The sequence below is a fragment of the Emydura macquarii genome, unplaced genomic scaffold (genome assembly GCF_026122565.2).
Source record: "Emydura macquarii macquarii isolate MOO-44397 ecotype Brisbane River unplaced genomic scaffold, CSIRO-AGI_Emac_v2 contig_1644, whole genome shotgun sequence".
Taxonomy (NCBI): domain Eukaryota; kingdom Metazoa; phylum Chordata; order Testudines; family Chelidae; genus Emydura; species Emydura macquarii.
The window spans coordinates 27,063,819-27,083,549 of NW_027131781.1; the positions used below are offsets into that span (position 1 = coordinate 27,063,819).

Here is a 19,731-nt window from a genome sequence, read left to right on the forward strand (position 1 = left end):
TGTTAAAATTCTTGTGTCACTCAGATCAAAATGGAGGATCAAAGTAACAATAATACAAGAGTAAAGCAGTTCCCAAGCTGTGGTCTGAAGAGTGCTGGTGGTTTGAAGCATTTGATGACCATCTTGCAGAGACTGGATAAGTCACATGTTGCTGGCTTTTCCAACTGCTTTTATAGCTCAATACATCACAACAATTAACAATAAATACTTCCCTGTTACTTTTCCTTGTAACTCTTTGCTGCAGTTGCCACAAAGATATTATATGATTGTGAATGGAAGAGAAGGTGGTCCGTGTGATCCCAGGTGGGAGGGGAGGTGTCCATAAGATAATCCCTTAAGATGCAGCCCACATTATGAAAAAGTTTGAGAACAGAAACCAATCCCAAGCATTTCATTTATTAGTTCAGATACAAATAGGGCGTTTTCCTTGTACAGTTCAATGTGTGTCAAAATGCTTGCTTTATTTCATGTTTTCAAAGCCATTCTTTGTGAATAGGCTCACCATCCAGCAGAATAAAACTTCAGGTCAGTGAATGAGGATAAACACTATGTAGATATTTTTTAAAAGGAATTAAAGCTAGAAGACCCCAGCTTCAATATGTTTTATTTCTAGTTTATTATGTTTTAGAAAAACTTCTGAATACTGTTGAAGATGCAGTTGATAGATCACCCTGCTTTTCACAGGAATTAGAAAACTGAAGTTATTGTAGGTTACAGACCAGCCTGCCATTACTTCCACCCCTCCAAACTTCCAGCTGCAGAAGCTCACACATCCAGAGCCAGGAATGTGGAGCAAATCCAGTCATCCAACCCACATGTAGAAACACAATATGTTTAATACTCTGTGCTGTATAATTTGCATGAAGAATAGCAAGCAGTTCTTTGCACAGCATGACTTGTCTTGGAAACTATAAACCAAATGTAGCTCTCAAAACAGTATGTGAAGAGAAAAAGGCTAAAAAGGCAGCTACTCCATGTCACTGATATAGTTGTAAATAGGAAGGATACAACTGTTAATTCAATGGGGAAAATAATTACAATATAGATACAGTTATCAGCAAGAGAGTCAGGACCTTTGACCCCTAGAAAGAATTTAAGGACTGAAAAAAAGCCATATTCAGTTTGATTAGAGTAACAATGCTCAACATTCAATCATTACCAAGAAGCTGGCAATGCTGATCTAGGCAGGACTTTGACTGTACACTCTCCACACCTTTACAGAGGAGTAAACTTCATCTGGGTCAAATTCACTAGCAAGACACCACTCATACTGTAGCTTCCTGTAATGCCTCCAACCTATTACAAGAGACTCAATTGTTACATCTTCCTGTAACAAAAGGCTCCTCTTAAGTTATGATATACACATTGTACAATTGTTCCAGAGGGGTAGCCGTGTTAGTCTGTATACAGCAAAAACAACGAGAGTTCTGTGGCACTTTAAAGACTAACAAATTTAATATTTGCAGACATAAGCTTTCGAGAGACTTCAGCTCTCTTCTTCAGATGCAGTAATACAGAAAATAGGTAACACAGAACTCTCGTTGTTTTTACATTGTACAATGCTTTTAATGCATTTCTACACTAGGGGGCACAATGCTCCACATTAGACAATAAGAGCCCACTATTACCTTCCTAAAAGAAAAACTATACTTTTCAAAAGCAATGTCTTTAAAGTGAGCTAGAAAAGCTGTAAGGAAAATAAATTCATGCCATACAGAAAGTAAATGGCATAGATAATAATTTAAAGATAAAAACAAATACTATTCTCTTTTTGGGACTTCAGTGACTTTGTGCAAAAGTAGTTTTGAAGGCAACAGTTAATCAATCACACATACACACAAGTCAGTGTTCATCAACAATAAAAATTAGTATTATTCACTAATAGATGGTGGAGTTTGAGAACAGCCTCTGCACATTCCCAATTATGGGATTGAGGAACCTGTACCATCAGCTTTTTAACTCTTCCTTTGGGACTATTCACACCCTCTGCCCTGTCAACCCATTGTGTACTTTTCTGAAGATTTAAAATAGGGGATTGAGGAGGGATTGGCCCAAACAGACACCACTCTCTAGAAGCTTCCAGGAGGAGTGTATTTGCCTTGCTCACAAATCGGAACATACAGAGCCACTCACAAAATATTCCATTATCTTAACAGTTTATGTAAATATAAATATTTAGTAAAATGGGGTTAAATTTGGAACTTAAACAATTGCTTTCAAGTTTAGAACGGCACCGTTTTAGTCACTTCAGGACAAAATAAATTTAATTCTCCTAAGAAATTAAAATCAGACAAGCCAAGTGATGCTTTGTCAAACACAGTGGAAACCAGAACAAGGCATTTTCCTCCTTTTGCTGCAATTTGGAGGGGACAAGAGAAGGGCTAGGTACCATATTAGATCAACATGCTGCCAACCACTCCAGTTTTCTCTGTGACTGGCAAGTGTTTAGAGTAAGTCTTTCTTGTTTCTGTGACTGAAGGGACAACTCTACCTTTATTATGGAAGGTTGAAGCAGGGTCCACGGAGAACAGGACACTGTAAAATGAGGTTGGGGGAAATTTAAAATATTTAAGAAAATTAAGAAAAAACTCAGTTGTTCCCTTCCATCAACAGTACATGAAATGACAGACTGATTCAGCAACCACACTGAAACTGGAAGGCACTGGGGAAAATTGAACAAATACACAGAACCATTCACAGAAGCAAACTGCTGCTCTAAATGTTAATATAAAATAATTACTCAAACCTCCCCTTTCACCAGTGCAGAACTGTTCCCTTCTCTGGCATTTTACTTTGCCTAGTTTAAAAGAAGACACCATCATGATAAATATATATAATATTTAATAGTTTAGAGATGGCTTGACTGGTATTGGAACGCCATGGGCCAACCCACAGTTGGAGCGCTAAAAGAGAATTTAATGCTCTTAATAAAAAAGTACAAAGCACAGGAAGTTAGCATAAAGTGAACAGACCTTTCCCAAGATGTGTATTGATGGACATATATCTTGCTGTTCCAGTTAGGCTCTTGTGTTCCCTGTAAGGTATGTGTTTTTTGGTTTCAGGATCCATGTATTCCTTGGCCAATCCAAAGTCAATGATGTGAATGACATGCTCTCTCTTATTGCCTTGCCGGCCAATAAGGAAATTCTCTGGCTTAACATCTCGGTAAATGAGGTTCTTTGAATGCACATATTCCATTCGAGATATCTGCAAAGTATGAGACAAACATTATTCGTATTCAGAACACGAATCACACTTTGCTGCTAACGGTCCATTAATACTCTGTATTAACAGAGCTATTCACAACCAGCGAATTTAAAGCATTTTGCAAACATTAAAACTCACAATATCCCATAAGGAATGAAATTTTATAGATATGGAAACTGAGGCAGAGATTACATGACTTGCCTTAGGTCAGAGAGTCATATACAGAGCTGAGAACAGTACCCAGAATTTTTTTTTTTTTTTTTTTTGGACTCCCAGACCCCTGCTCTAACCACTACATTATGTTCCCTCAGTTTTATATGAAGGCATGAAATACACAAAGATATTCAGAAAGGATTTTTTTTTTAAATACAGATCATCAACAGAGCATGACTCTTGGAATGATTCCATGCAGGACAGCAACAAAATAGCCAGACATTTTTGTATGGATTTTTTAAAACACTTCTATAGTGCTGGCAGCTGGAGAGCTCAGCTCAAGACCTCAAAGAAGTGCTAAGTGTAACAGTTTACTGGTGGGTGAACTTCAAAGGAAATGTTAAAAGGTACTATTGTATAACAAGACAATTCAATTGTCAGGATAGATGTTAATTGTATTTGTCTTCATCTACCTACATCCTGTTTAATGTATACTAGTGTAACTCAATTAACCTATTGTTGCTATACACTTTTTCCATGTCCTGTAACTCTAATTACTTTTACATTATGTATGCAACTCTACTGAATTAACATTAGGTCAAAAGCCTCTATTTAAAAGCTTATATGTGTTTAAAAGCTTGATGTGTAAAAGCAAATGAATTGTTCCTGGCTGTTGCATTGTGTTTACATTACAGTAGAACCTCAAAGATACGAACACCTCGGGAATGGTGGTTGTTCGTAACTCTGAACAAAACATGATGGTGCAGTACCCTGCAGTCAGTGTCTTCCAGCTAAGGCTTGGAGAGATCTCTGCAAAGGTGGCACGTGGCAGCACTGCCTGGTTTGCAAGCAGCTCCCTGCCCTATTCCTGTTTCTTACCTTTTGGCTGAACTGGGGGGGGTCTGCCCCCACACCATTGGTACTACAGGCCCCAGCCCTCAACCGCCTCTCCCCAGGGCTCGCCCTGCTCAGTGCACTGCTTCCCATGCTCCAGAGGCAGCACATAGCAGGGGGTTGGTGCCAGCCTGCTGCCAGTGCCCCTCCCTCCCCTGCCCCTTACACTCCCAGAGGTGCTGGCAGGACCCAGGAGGGCAGCCATGGGCAAAGCTTGGGCCGCATCGATACACAGGCTGTGGCCCTTTAAAACTCCTCTAGGGCACAGCTGACTCCCACTCCAGCTCTAGGCCAGGCTTTGGCTTCAACCTTCAGTTCCTTGTAGCATGAGCTGCTTTCCCAGGCTTGGAGGAGGATGGTGGGGGGGTGTGTGAAAACAGTTTCCCCCTCCAAGTGGGGTGGAGTAGGTGAAACAGCGCCCTTGGCTTACAGGAACAGCACAGACCCTGGACTGTTTCTGCTCTGCACAGTATTTCCTTTCTTTTTCCCCCCGCCCCCGCTTCCCTCCGCTGCTGCCTGACTGCTTACAGGACTTCCGGTTTCACCGGGTGTTCGGTTGACTGGTCTGGTTGACTCTGGTGTTCGTATCTTTGAGGTTCTACTGTATCTCTAAATGACCCATCAATGGGAAGTGAAGCCCTGGAACTTTGAATGAGAAGGTTGTTGACTTCTAAGCACGGGTCATTATGTAAAGGACAATGAAAGATCCACAGACTTTTTCTGCTTTTAATTAACAAAGCAAAACCGATGCAGTGATGAAAACACTTACTAGACTTCCAGAGGGGTAGCCGTGTTAGTCTGTATACAGCAAAAACAACGAGAGTCCTGTGGCACTTTAAAGACTAACAAATTTAATTTCAGCAGGCATAAGCTTTCGTGAGCCTCAGCTCACTTCCTCAGATGCAGTAGGTAGAAATGATACAGCAAATGTGTAACATATAGGAGGCATCATATACATATACAAGCGCGTAGAGAACAATGGGGTAGGTGGATAAAAGCCCGGTACTTGAGGTCTAATGACAACCATTGAGTAGGAGGTGAGAATGGGTGATCAAAGCAATGTACCTCTTATAATGAGAGAGCCATTCCAAATCTGTTTAAACCCAGTTTAAATGTGTCAAGGTTGCAGATAATTTCTAACTCCGCAGTTTCTCTTTGAAGTCTGTTTTTGGAGAAGTACAGCAACCTTCAAGTCAGCAACAGAATACCCTGGGAGACTGAAGTGTTCTCCGACTGGTTTATGGATGTTATTTTTTATGTCTGATTTGTGTCCATTTATTCTGTTGCGCAGTGATAGTCCAGTTTGGCCAATTGCAGAGGGGCATTGCAGACACATGATGGCATACATAACATTAGTGGATGTGCAGGTGAATGAGCCCCTTATGGTGTGATTGATGTGGTTAGGACCAGTGATGCTATCACTAGAGTCGATGTGTGGGCAGAGCTGGCAACGGGGTTTGTTGTAGGGATAGGTTCCTGGGTTGGACTTTTTGTAGGGTGTATGGTTGCTGGTGAGTATTTGGCTTAAGGTATTTGCTTGCTAGACTGTTTTCAACTATAAAAAGGCACACTGGGAGCAATTCAGCATCTCTGATTCCTCTGAATGCTGTCAGTGAGCGTTCCAGATAACAGACAGTAGTCCACAAAAGCCATTTTTGGGAAGCCCTGAGGAACTTATGAAGAGACTAAGAGACTAGCAGTCTACTACACCTCTGATATCATTTGGATTACAAACTCTGATCCAACTGTAATGTATTTTATCTGCTTTAGCCTTTTAATTACTCATCTCTTGTCTTAGCTAATAAATCTTTAGTTTACTAAAGAAACTGGCTACAGTGTGTTTTTGCAGCGATATCCAGAAGCATCCAAGTACCTGGGGTGAGTGACCAATCTTTTGGGGTTGGAAGAAACTAATGTACAGGATTTTTGGTTTTAATAATCTTTTATCAATAAGTCCAGTTTATTTGGATGGTAAAGAATTTAGAGAGCATAAGGGGACTGTCTGACTCCATGGTAAAACCAATATAGTGATCTTTCTGAAATGTTGGGTGACTTGCTTGATCAGACCAGAGTACTCTACTGGATCCATGCAAAGCTTACTAAAGCTAAGGATGGGTGTCCCTAGGTGTTTCTACTACCCCTATAGGGGGTTAACAAAGACACTAGCCAACCCTAGACACTGTAGTGTATACCATAATTGAGCCACTCTATAATCAGATCTGAAGTCTTCTTCCTGGCTTGGAACCAGGAGCTCGCTGAAATTGGAGATAGATAGCCCAGAGTCAATAACACTGTATATCATTTCTTCCTATGATAAATCAGACACTAAAATCACACAGCTTATTTATAGTGTTAGACCCAGGGGACATCAGAGGGGGTCTCATAGCCTCTCATACAAATCTCTAAATAGGATCTACAACACTCCACTTTCTCTGTAGAATGTTGGCAATTCATAGATTCCGAGGCCAGAAGAGGCCATTGTGATCATCTAGTCTGATTTCTTGTATGATAGGCCAGAGAACTGCCCCAAAATAATTCCTAGAGCATTTCTTCCAGAAAAACATGCAATCTTGATCTAAAAATGGTCAGTACGGAGAATCCACCAAAACCCTTGGTAAATTCTTCCAATGGTTAATTACCCTCACTGTCAAAAATTTACATCCCATCTCCATTCTGAATTTGTCTAGCTTCAACTTCCAGCCCTACCTTTCTCTGCTTGATTGAAAAACTTATTATTACATACCTGTTCCCCATGTAGGTACTTACAGACTGTAACTGTCACCCCTTAACTTCCTTTTTGCTAAGATAATCAGACTGAGCTCCTTGAGTCTATCACTATAAGGTATGTTTTTTTAATCCTTTTATCATTTTCGTGATTCTTCTCCGAACCCTTTCCATTTATCATCATCCTTCTTTAAATTGTAGGTATCAGAACTGGACACAGTATGCCAGCAGCTGTCCGTACCAGTGCCAAATACAGAGGTAAAATAACCTGTCTCTATTTGAGATTCTCCTGTTTATGCATCCCAGGATCACATGTGCTCCTTTGGCAGCAGCCTGGGATTGGGAGCTCATGTTCAGCTGATTGTCCACCATGACATACATTCTTTGTTCCTAGATGCATATATTTACATTTAACCATAATAAAACACATATTGGTTGCTTGTGCCCAGTATATCAAGCAATCCAGATCGCTCTGTACCAATGACCTGCCCTCTTCATTATTTACCAATCCCCCAAATTTTGTGTCATTTGCAAACTTTATCAGTGATGATTTTATGTTTTGTTCCAGGTCATTGATAAAAATGTTAAATAGCGTAGAGCCAAGAACTGATTCCAATGGGACCCACTGGAAACACCCTCTCTTGATGACAATTCCCCATTTACAATTACATTTTAAGACCTACCATTCAGCTAGTTTTAATCCATTTAATGAGTGCCACGTTAATTTTATATTGTTCCACTGTCAATTTGACCTGGGGGAATTCCTTCCCAACCCCACATATGGCGATCAGTTAGACCCTGATCATGTGAGCAAGAACCAGCCAGAACATGAGAGAAAGAATGCTCGGTGCCACCTCAGAGTCCTAGCCCATGTCCTATCTACAGCTGTAGCCCTCTCTTGATGCTTCAGAGGAACAAGACAGACACAATGGGTAAAAACAAATTCCTTCCTGACCTCTGGCAGGTGACTGGCTGAAGCATTGAGATGAGATTTTAGGAACATCAGACATGAACCCAAAGGGATCTGAGCCATACCCGCCCTCGCCTCCCCCCGCATCACAAGCAACCACATCATAGAATCCCACTCACACATTTGTCCAGTTCACTCTCAAAACTGTTTGCCCTCACAACTTCTACTGGGAGGCTTTTTCAGGACTTCACTCCTTTGATGGTTAAAAATCTTTAATTTCCAGCGTAAATTTGTTCATGGCCAGTCTATACCCATTTGTTCTTTTATTTAAATAGCATTTCACCCTCCCTGGTGTTTACCTTGTGTCATATTTTTAGAGAGCAATATTATCCTCTCAGCCTTTGGGTGGCTAGACTAAACCACACAAGCTCTTTTAGTCTCCTAGACACCCCATTCTACTAATCATCTCAGTAGCTCTTCTCTCCACCTGTTCCACTGCAAATTCATCTTTTTTGAACATGCGTGACCAGAAGTGTACGCAGTATTCCAGAGGAGGTCTTACCAGTGCCTGGTAAAATGGCATTAATACTCAGGAACATAAGAATAGCCATATGGGCTCAGATCATTGGTCCATCTAGCCCAGTATCCTGTCTTCCGACAGTGGTCAATGCCAGGTGCTTCAGAGGGAACGAACAAAGCAGGGCAATCATCAAGTGATCCACCTGTCATCCACTCCCAGCTTTTAGCCATTGATGGATCTATCCTCCATGAATTTATGTAAATATATTTTTTTAAACAGTTATACTTTTGGCCTTCACAACATCCACAGATGAGTTCCACAGGTTGACTGTGCACTGTGTGAAAGAGTACTTCCTTATGTTTGTTTTAAATCTCCTGCCTATTAATTTCATCAGGTGACCCCTGGTTCTTGGGTTATGTGAAGGAGTAAACAACTCTTCCTTATTCACTTTTTCCACACCATTCATGATTTTATAGACCTCTATCATATTCCCACTTAGTCATCTATTTTCTAAGATGAACACTCCCAGTCTTTTTAATCTCTCCTCCACTTATAATATATCTTTTTTTGAGATAAGGCAATCAGAACTGCATGCAGAATTCAAAGTGTGGGCGTACCGTATAGTGGCATTATGATATTTACTCTTTTATTATCTATCCCTGTCCTAATGGTTCTTAACATTCTTTTAGTTTTTTTTGACTGCCACTCACATCGAGCAGATGTTTTCAAAGAACTATCCACAATGACCCCAAGATCTTTCTTGAGTGGTAACAGCTAACTTAGACCCCATCATTTTATTTGTATTATTGGGATTGTTTCTAATATGCATTACTTTGCATTTATCAACACTGAATTTCATCTGCCATTTTGTTGCCCAGTCACCCAGTTTTGTGACATCCCTTTGTAACTCCTTGCAGTCTGCTTTGGACTTAACTACCTTGAGTAATTTTCTATAGTTTGCAAATTGTGCCATCTCACTGTTTATCCCTTTTTCCAGATCATTTATGAATATGTTGAGCAGCACTAGTTCCAGTACAGCTCCCCAAGGGACCCTGCTTTTCACCTCTCTTCACCCTGAAAACTTACCACTTATTCCTACCCTTTGTTTCCTGTCTTTTAACCAGGAGTGAGACTGGCCTCTTACCCCATGACTGCTTACTTTGCTTAAGGGTGACCCCGTGAAAGGCTTTCTGAAAGTCCAAATACACACTGTATATTCGACTGAATCGCCCTTGTCCACATTCGTTGACCTCTCAAAGATTTCTAATAGACTAGTGAGCAATGATTCCCCTTTACAAAAGCCATATTGACTCTTCTCCAATAAATCATGTTCAGTTATGTGTCTGATAATTCTGTTCTTTACTATAGTATCAACCAATTTGCCTGATACTGAAGTTCAGCTTACTGGCCTGTAATTCCCAGAATCGCCTCTGGAGCCTTTTTTAAAAATTGGCATCACATTAGTTATCCTCCAGTCACCTTTTAAAGAAGCTGATTTAATGATAGGTTACATACCAGTTAAGTAGTTCTGCAATTTCATATTTGAATTCCTGCAGATCTCTTACGTGAAGACCAAATCTGGTCCTGGTGATTTAATACTGTTTAATTTATCAATTTCTTCCAAAACCACCTCTATTGACACCTCGATCTGTGACAGTTCCTCAGATCTGTGACCTAAAAAGAATGGCTCAGGTGTGGGAATCTCTCTCACATCCTCTGCAGTGAAGCACAACGCAAAGAATTCGTTTATCTTCTCTTCAATGGCCTTGTCTTCCTTGAATGCTCCTTTAGTGCCTTGATCATCCAGTGGCTCTACTGATTGTTTGGCAAACTTCCTGAGTTTGATGTACTTAAACGTTTTTTGCTGTTAGTTTTGACTCTTTTGCTAGTTGCGCCTCAAATTCTCTCTTTGCCCTGCCTAATTACAGTTTTACACTTTATTTGCCAGCATTTATGCTCCTTTTTATTTTCCTCAGTAGGATGTGACTTCCAATTTTTATAGGATGCGTTTTTGCATCTAGGCGCTTCTTTTACCTTGGTGGTTAGAAATGGTGACACTTTTTTGATCTTAACTGTTTTTTAATTTGAGGTATACATTTTATTTGACCCTCTATACGGTGTTTTTTAAAAGTTTCCATGCAGCTTGCAAGCATTTCATTTTTGTGACTGTACCTTTTAATTTCTGTTTAACTAGCATCCTCATTTTTGTGTAGTTCCCCTTTCTGTAGTAAAATGCTACTTTGGTATCTCCCCTCACAAAGGGATCCTAAATTTAACTACATTAAGGTCACTATTACTGAGCGGTTTAGCTATATTCACCTCTCAGACCAGATTTTGTGCTCCACTTAGGACTAAATCAAGAATTGCCTCAAGAAGCAGTCATTTATGCTGTCTAGAAACTTTCTCTCTGCTTCCCATCCTTAGGTGACACATATCCAGTCAATAAAGGAATAGTTGAAATATTTTTCTATCTTTACTGGAAATGCCTCGCCTGATATATCCTAGGATGGCATTTGCCTTTGTCATAGTCACATCACATTGATGGCTTAGTCATTTTGTGATTAACCAAAACACCTCAATCTCTCACCTCCTGTGTCACTTTCAACTGATGACACCCTAGCATATAGCACAAATTCTTCTCATTAGACCTTACATGCATGACCTTGCACTTCGATATGATTAAATTTCATCCCATTTTTGTTACTCCAGTCTTCAAGGTCATCCAGTTCTTCCTAGATAATATTCTGATCCTTTTCTGTATTGAGAATGTCTCCTAATTTTGTAACATGAATAAATTTAATTAACACATTCCTACTTTTGGTGCCAAGATTAATAATACAGTTTAATATTTGTATCTGTCCCAAGATTGATATTTGAAGAACTCCACTAGCAACCTCTCTCCAGTCTCCCTGCTCACCTTTCAGAACAACCTATTGCTTTCTATTCTTTAGCCAGTTCCTTACCCACCTTACAATTTTTGACTAATCCCCATCTTCTCTAATTTTACCATGTCCAACACTTTACTGAAGTCCTAGTATATTAGAAGTGCTGCATTTCCCTTACCTTAAAAAAAAACAACAACTCATCTTCTCAAAGAAAAATATCAGGTTAGTCTGTCATGGTCTACCTTTAACGAACGCATATGGATTACATCTGCTTTTCCATTTGCCTCTGAATTTAATTATTTCGGTCTTCAACATTTGTTCTAAAGCCTGTAATGTGTTTCCTCTTTCCAGTGTTGTGAGGATGTCCAGAATGGCTCTGCTTGCTCATCCCGCTATGGTGAGCACTGAATCAATAAGGAAAGCAGTCCACAAAGACATGGTGTTGGACCTGCTTTTCTGGACTCGTCTGGTGGTTCTGCTCAGGTCAGTAAAGTGACAGTAGTCAAAGGCATCAGATCCTCATGCTGGTTGGATCCCAGATAATGTGATCCCTTCTTGGCAACTCTGGTTAGTAGTACTTCCTGTATGGCTGTCAAATCTGGATCCAAACTCTAATGCCAGATCCATGTTTGACTGCTAGATCCAGCTGCAAGCTTGGTTTCTGGTGCTAGATCCAAATTTGTCAGCCAGGGATCCAGGCTTGGCTACGGTATCTGGATCTCGTGACTCCCATATCCATGCTCTGCTGCAGGATCCATGTCCAGGTTGTGCAGCCTCAGATCAACACTTGGCTGAGGGATCTGAGTTCTGCAGATCTAGATCCAATGTCCAGAGAGATAGTTTAGGCACATAACTATGCCTTCTAGGTCAGTGGCTCTCAACCTTTCCAGACAACTGTACCCCTTTCAGGAGTCTGATTTGTCTTGCGTACCCCCAAGATTCATCTCCCTTTAAAATTACTTGCTTATAAAAATAAGACATAAAAATACAAATGTGTCACAGTACACTATTACTGAAAAATGCTTACTTTCTCATTTTTACCATATAATTATAAAATAAATCAACTGGAATATAAATATTGTACTTACATTTCAGTGTACAATAGACAGAGCAGTATAAACAAGTCATCTGTATGAAATTTTAATTTGTACTGACCTCGCTAAAGCTTTCTATGTAGCCTGTTGTAAAACTAGGCAAATATCAAGATGAGTTGATGTACTCCTGAAGTCCTTTGTGTTCCCCCACAGGTACCCCTGGTTGAGAACCACTGTCCTAGGTCACCTTGAACAGACCAAGGGACCTTGACTGCGACCAGATCGCTAAATCAATGTCTATTTACAGAAGCCAGACTTAGCTGAACAGGCCCGAGGAGCCTCCTCCATCAGTAGGAGTGCTTGAGGCAGCCCTCACACTCCTGTGGGCCAGACAAAGTCTGTGCCAGTCAGGTATCGCCTCTTCTTTTAGAAGACAAAGCTGACTGAAAAACTAACTAGCTATAACAAAATTTGCCCCAAAAGAACAAAAAAAATTAAGAAAAATTGATAAGGAAAGTGCTAAGGACAGTGCGTGCACTTTAAACTCAGTGGGCCTTCAGCAGTCAAAAGGAACTGAAGAGTGGCTGGGCTTCTCCTCCTTTTATACCTTTGGAGCCATCCAGGGATAGGCAAGGGGCCCCAAAAGACACTTTTTCCAAAGGATTCTGGGAGCTCACACAGTGAGTGCCGTCATCTCCTAAATGGGAATGTGCAGATGCTATGCAAAGAACTCATTAATATATGCTGAAACATTTTTCAGTTTTTTTAAAAAGTGATTTAATACCCGCAGTGAGAAAAAAAAACTTTTAGATCAGGTCGCATAATTAACAGACATTATAAAATAATTATGGCATGACACAACACAACAGATGTTCCACATTTCAGCCATTTGTCACATACCGCAATTGTTTGTGTCACATGCTGGTAAGTTTGAAGATCAAAAGGTATGTTTGGAATAAATTCAACCTGGAAAAGTCTCTCTTTAAAAGGGGCTGGAGGGCTGGCTAAACCCTCACACAACATAAGCTTTAAAATGCAGTATGAGTACTTTGTTTGATTTTGTCTTTACTACCAGGGTAGGTCATTTACTGGGATGGTCAATTTAAAAAAAAAAAAAAAAGGAAGAAAGAAAGAAAGAAAGATGCAGAGCTGATGCTCAAATAAAAACCAGAACTGCCTTGCTTAATTTTTTTTTTTAAAAGTACTTTCACAGCAAGATGTGTAGGTGGGGACAAAGTGGGTGTTTGGAAAGATCAAATATTTTTTAGATTCCATACTCACTGAATTAATGCACTTCAGGAGCACTGTAAAACACTGATCTGGCTCATTTACATCCAGAGCCCATGAAGTGCCAGGGAGAGGAAGATAGAAACAGCAGTAGAATTTCCTTCATATTCCCAGCTCTTTATTCCTATAAACTAGAATGTTCCATGTTCAGATATCATCCACTATCCACTTTACATCATGCCAGGAGACAGTTATTGTAACAGAATTATCTAGTCCACATAAACCAATGCAGATTTTCCAAATAATAGGGTTTTTAATTGAAGTCTACACACGGTAATTGCCCTTAATAGGATCCCCAGCATTTCACTATTGCCTCACAATAGTCATGTAACCCACCAGCAGAGTGTGTGTTGTCTCCCCCTGTATGGGTTGGCCCACACCAGTTACTTCTGTATGTTCCAGAATACTGGACTAGATGGACCTTGGGTCCAATCCAGTATGGCTATACCCAGGCATTTATAGCTGAATCGGAAGAGATCTGTGTTGTCGATATGAAGGTTCCAAATTCAATGTGCTGATGACTCATGGATGCAAAAAAACCAAACACCACCCATGTATGTGTAAGAGTTAGTGCTAGCACCCAGGAGCAATTGTTGGAATCATTTTATAAAGCAAAGCATTGTATTTAGAAGTGAATCTGGAAGTTGGGTTATAGCTGTTTATTGTATGTTTATCATTTTTATTTTGGTTAATAGGAGCTGTCCCTTTAAGAAACAGGATGGTGCGCTTTACTTTAGACTGAACGTATGTGTGCAACAGCAACATGTGGGACATTTTGCTTGGAGTCCAGAGAACGGAAGACCATTCCATGCCTGTGTAAGCACCAAAAGTTCACAGCTTTATTTAGTAAGCTTTACTTTTTAGAAAGCAATCCCCATTCTCAAAGGTGTATCAGTGCTTATGGGGGATGGTATGCCTCAGGACTTTGCTAATGAAGTACAGAGGCTTTGATTTGAAGCTCACTTGTTTGAATCCCAATCAGCTCAACAGGGATTAAAAGTTGTTCCTACATAATGGATGTTTGGTGGCCCCTAGAAGGGTTCAGTGGGTACTGGTCGAGCTCTCACATCACAAAACTCACCACTACGATTTGCATTAGATTATCATCTCTTTGAGGCGGGGACTGTCTCCTGTTTGTCCAGTACCCAACACAATAGGGACCTGATCTTGGTTGGCTTCTCTAGCAAGAACGTTTACAACAAAGACCATAATCACATTACTCGTGATTAATTTGATAGTTGACAATGCTGTATTCACACACACACTAGGGGTGGGCAGGGTAGTTAAAAAATCAGAATACAGACCAAGAGCATGATCTGATCTTTTTAAGTCATCTCGATCTGTTGGGGTCTGACTCATGATTTGTGAATTTTGGGACTGAAAATACTTAAGAAGCCATTTTAAAACTTTGCCTCACTTCAGGAATGTGGTTTCCTTGAAGAATCCTTAGGATTCTGTTACAGCTGTGACCAGGAGGATGGAGAGGGCTACGTCAGCTGAATACTCTTAAGGGGACAACATAAAGCAAAGATGAATGAATTATACAGGATTAATACACCTATAAAATTCTCAGTGGGGAAGGAAGAGAGAAAACTGCTTTGATTCACACGTTTATTACACAACTTTGAAGGTATGTGAAATATGAAGTATATTACAGTAAGAAAAAGCCCTTCAGATTCCATATAATTGCATTTGAGTGTAAACTGGAGATGGCAAAGACATTAAGACCCATCTAGTTCATCTTCCTGCCAAGGCAGGATTATTTCCTATCATGCAGTCTAATTTTAAATTTTCTAAACAACAGGGTTTCATCTCTTCCCTAGAGATACTATACCACCATTTAACAGGTCTCATTGCCAGGAAGATTTTCCTGATATATAGCTTAACACTTACTTTGTAATTTCTCCCATTACTTCTAATTACACTCCTTGAATAACTGATTCCTCTGCCTTTTGGTGTTTACTCCCTTCACATATCTATAAATCTACGCCCCCCCGTAGCCCCTAGCTGTTTCTTAGCCAAGCTATATGTACTTATCTCTTTGTATTTAATCACTGAACAGATTTATTTTAAGTATGTCACAGGAAGTATGAAGTTGACCTCTTGGCAAGAAAAACAAGACGCTGCAGCTTAATGCCAGTTTGTAACTTGCTGCATGTGTGCCGAAGAGCCTGAGACGCGTCCGTCACAATGATAAGCCCAGCAGACCTGGAGGAGCGTGCAGGGTAAGAAGGGCCATTACAGGAACCATCTAGGGTGCCCTTGGACTCTCAGGCCAACCCTGCAGATCAGGCTGCTGAGAACAGCGGTGAAATGGGAAAAGAAAACATAGCTCAGGAGAAAAGGGACCAGACTCTCCCAAAGAAAACAGTGCTACCATTTGTAGTGTAGATGGTGCCAAACTGCTAGACTCATATATGGTTCTCTTTCATAGTTGTAACCTATTTCTGCTATACAAGCAAAAATGGATCTGATATGTTGAGCCATGGTTATAATTACTATTGTAGTGTACATTGGGCCCAAGTGATCTTTCATTCTTCCACTTCTCCCTCTGACAGTTAATGTAAAGATCTGAACTGACAGTGCACTTCTCAGACAACCTAAAGAACAGCTACATTGTTATTACAGTAGCATCTAGAAGCCCCAACTGAGATCTGGACCCCATCCTGTTAGGCACTGTACAAACACATAGTAGAAACAGTCCCTCTGCCCTGACGAGCATACAACCTAAATAGACAAGACATAGGAAGGAAAAGAGGCAAAATGATGTCCCCATGCAGCAAGTCAATGGCTGGGCCAGGATTAGAATTAAAATCATATTCTAATTCTGATTCACTGTAAAGCATAATACAAGCAAGGAAATCAAAATTAAAACCTGTTACTGAACCTGTCTCGCTTTGTCATCCCCAAGTATTGAAGTACACACACATTGATCACCAGGGAGGTGATGTGGTTGTGAGTTACCGACAGCCTGGATTCTGAACCTCACTATTTACATATCTTAGTGAGGACTAATGCTACTTTAATAAAGTGTATGTTTCCCTGCACTTCTGTTTCATGTCATGCTAGAGTGTTTCAAGGCACCATAGTTACAGTTAAATGAATGGAGTAATTCAGTGTTAACATAAACTTATTCCGCAGCTAACAAATCATAAAGTAGTTAAGGAGAGTTACAGCTTGACTTTTCTTTCTAATGGAATCTTTCCTTCAAGCGCATCTTGGAGCCTTACAGAATTCCCCATTCTGATTTACCCCGATACTCCGGACAGCAACCACACCATCCATTCAGGTGAGGACTAGGCATTCAATGACCCTCTGACCAATTATACTTAAGGAGCGGCAATATTTATACATATTAATGATCCAGAAAGTAATTAAAGACTAATAGTTTAATACAGAGTGGGGAGAGCAGAGAACTAACCATACCTCCCTCCCTCCCAAATAAGAATTTTATTCAAATTTGGAGGGAATAGTAGTTTTCTTCCATATCTAGAGATTCTGTCCCCCCCATTCAGACTGTTGTCTGAGTAATACACCCTTACAAGAGAGTCTTATAGCAAGGTCTGACAGGGCCATAGCTATTAATTTTACCCATCAGTAGTTAAGATATTGATAGATATAACACAAACTGGAATAGTTCAAACAAGGTGGCAGTGGCCCAGCCAACAATATCACTACTCACCAGCTGGATGGCTATCATTAATACCGTCTTCAAAGTGAAAGTTCTATCACAGAGGTCAAACAAATCTTCCAAGCTAGGACCAAGTAGCTCTAGTACCATGGCATTGTACTTTCCACATGGCCCGAAGTAATACACCTGGGGGAGGCCTTCAGCTGTAAAAACAGGGGAAAAAATTAAACAAGTGAGCAGCACTGCACTAGTATTACTCCTATCAAGTCAGACCCTTTGTTGTCCCCAGGCTTAATTTTTTACCACTTAACTCAAAGTCCCCCATTACAGACTTTGCACAGCAAGCAGAAAAAAGTTTCAGTGAGTATTTATTGATATGGGGGAAAGGAGAGCAAATCAGTACACACTCTTCTCAAGATAAGCCTTTGTAAAGCATATGGATTTTAGGGCAATAAATACTATAAAGAACACGAAGAATCTAATTCTGGCACTGCAAAAGTTTGGGTCATGTAAGATACCATTCGTAAGGAGTTCCCTGTTTTGCACTAAACATTTAGGGGACATGAACCCCAAACAAGTCTATGTTGTGACTAGTTTAAGCAGCAGGAAAGAGGTATAAAATTTTACTGTAAAAAAATATCTGGTCAAAAAAGAGTTCCCTTGTAAACCAATGTGGGTTGTTTTCAGTATAGGCTTACATCTCTCTCTCTCACTCTCTCTCTCTCTCTCTCTCTCTCTCTCACACACACACACACACACACACACACACACACACACACACACACACACACACACACACACACACACACACACACACACACACACACACACACACACACACACACACACACACACACACACACACACACACACACACACACACACACACACACACACACTTTAATAAGACAGTTATAATTAAACAAATGCACTATATAAGTAATCTCTCCTTCAAAAATGTGAAGATTTTTAACCTTTATATCTTATTTCACTCAGTGAAATAAGGAATTGATCCAACCACTTAAGCTTATGTGTAAAATTATTTGCTAAATCATACACAAAACTCTTGATAAGTGGTTGCTAACTGTAGTCAATTCTGACCATCAACACCCCTACACAAAAAAGCACAGGAATACATGTTCAACATGCCAATAAAACAAAATTTATATTCAACTCTGATGACAATGTTGAATGACAAATGCAAATTGTTTTCCAAAGGTCACAAGAAAAGGCAAAACAATGGCTCAGTCAACACAAGGCTACAGATCCTGTTGCACTGGTTTATTTTGAACACTCACTGAACTAACCAAAGCAAAATTATACTTTTTGAATTTGCTGCCCTGTGAAAGAATTCTGATTGATCACTAAATAGAGCTGATTCAAAGCCATGTGATTTTGGCTAACAGCTAGCACTCCGAGGTTTATTCTAGTACAGGCATTCAGTCTCCTGGCATCTGTCTGAGACAATGCAGGAGAAGCACTGTATTTTGTTGTAGAATATGCTTTCAGCCTTTGCTTCATAAGCAATTTCAAAATGTAATGGTGGGGGGATATTTAATTTTGAAACACAACCTCAAAGGGTTCAGCCCAATGCCAAATTGACTTGTCCATTTTTCACACACAAAAGATTAATGTTATCTGAGCAGCAGGTAATCTATTACATATATAGACAAGATTTAGATGTTTATTTAAATAATTTGTTCTCAGACATCAGTAAAGCCAAAGAGTTTCAGAACACTATATTACATGATGTTTAAGGTATCAAATATGTATATAACATATTCTGTCCAGGGAAAAAGACTATATTGAAACTTAAAGGTTGCAAGAATCTAGTACTCAAAATTTAGGAAGTGCCAGAATTAAGGTAGTCCATGAACCTTAATTCTGCACACTTGCGCATTATACAGTTTTTAGTTACTTGAACACAAACAATTTTCCTCCACACAGGCAAAGGCAGCGTGAAGGAGGAACTTCAAAATTAGCACAAACTCACAACTACAGCAACTTTTGCCTTTACCGTACATTTAGGAAAAAGCAGCTAATCCACACAATCCATGATCCACAACATAAACAATGGCACTCGCCAATTCTCAAAAATGCAACGAATGTTGCACAGATGTTTCTTATTACTAAACTTCATCCTACTGAACTGTTACTAGCATGCTATGAAGTATACCTAAATCTTGCCCAGTATAACTAAAGCTTTGTTCATACAAAGTACAGTGTGTCAAGGATTATTCTATATTTTTTTAAAACTTGTTTGTTCACTTCTGTTAATTCATTAGTTTTTGGGGATTTATACTGTAGTCTGTCAGTCACCTGAACTAATTAGGGAGGTACTTAAAGTACTTGCAGAAGCTGCATGTCTAGCCACCAGAATTTTTACGTTCTGTATTCAACAGCTACACAAAGATTTACAGTGTTGAGAGGATGACCTTTGTGGACTGAAACACTTAATGGATCTTTGGATTTGATCCAAACAATTG

The 19,731-nt window shown here is 39.9% G+C and overlaps 1 protein-coding gene across 1 annotated transcript in view; it reads right to left on the reverse strand.

Moving 5' to 3' along the window:
• Positions 1 to 19,731, reverse strand: part of CSNK1G1 (casein kinase 1 gamma 1) — a 193,680-nt gene that overhangs the window by 50,654 nt on the left and 123,295 nt on the right. The window contains 2 exon segments of the mRNA XM_067556020.1: positions 2,973 to 3,207; positions 17,297 to 17,448. Of these exon segments, the coding sequence (XP_067412121.1) occupies positions 2,973 to 3,207; positions 17,297 to 17,448 (387 nt within the window).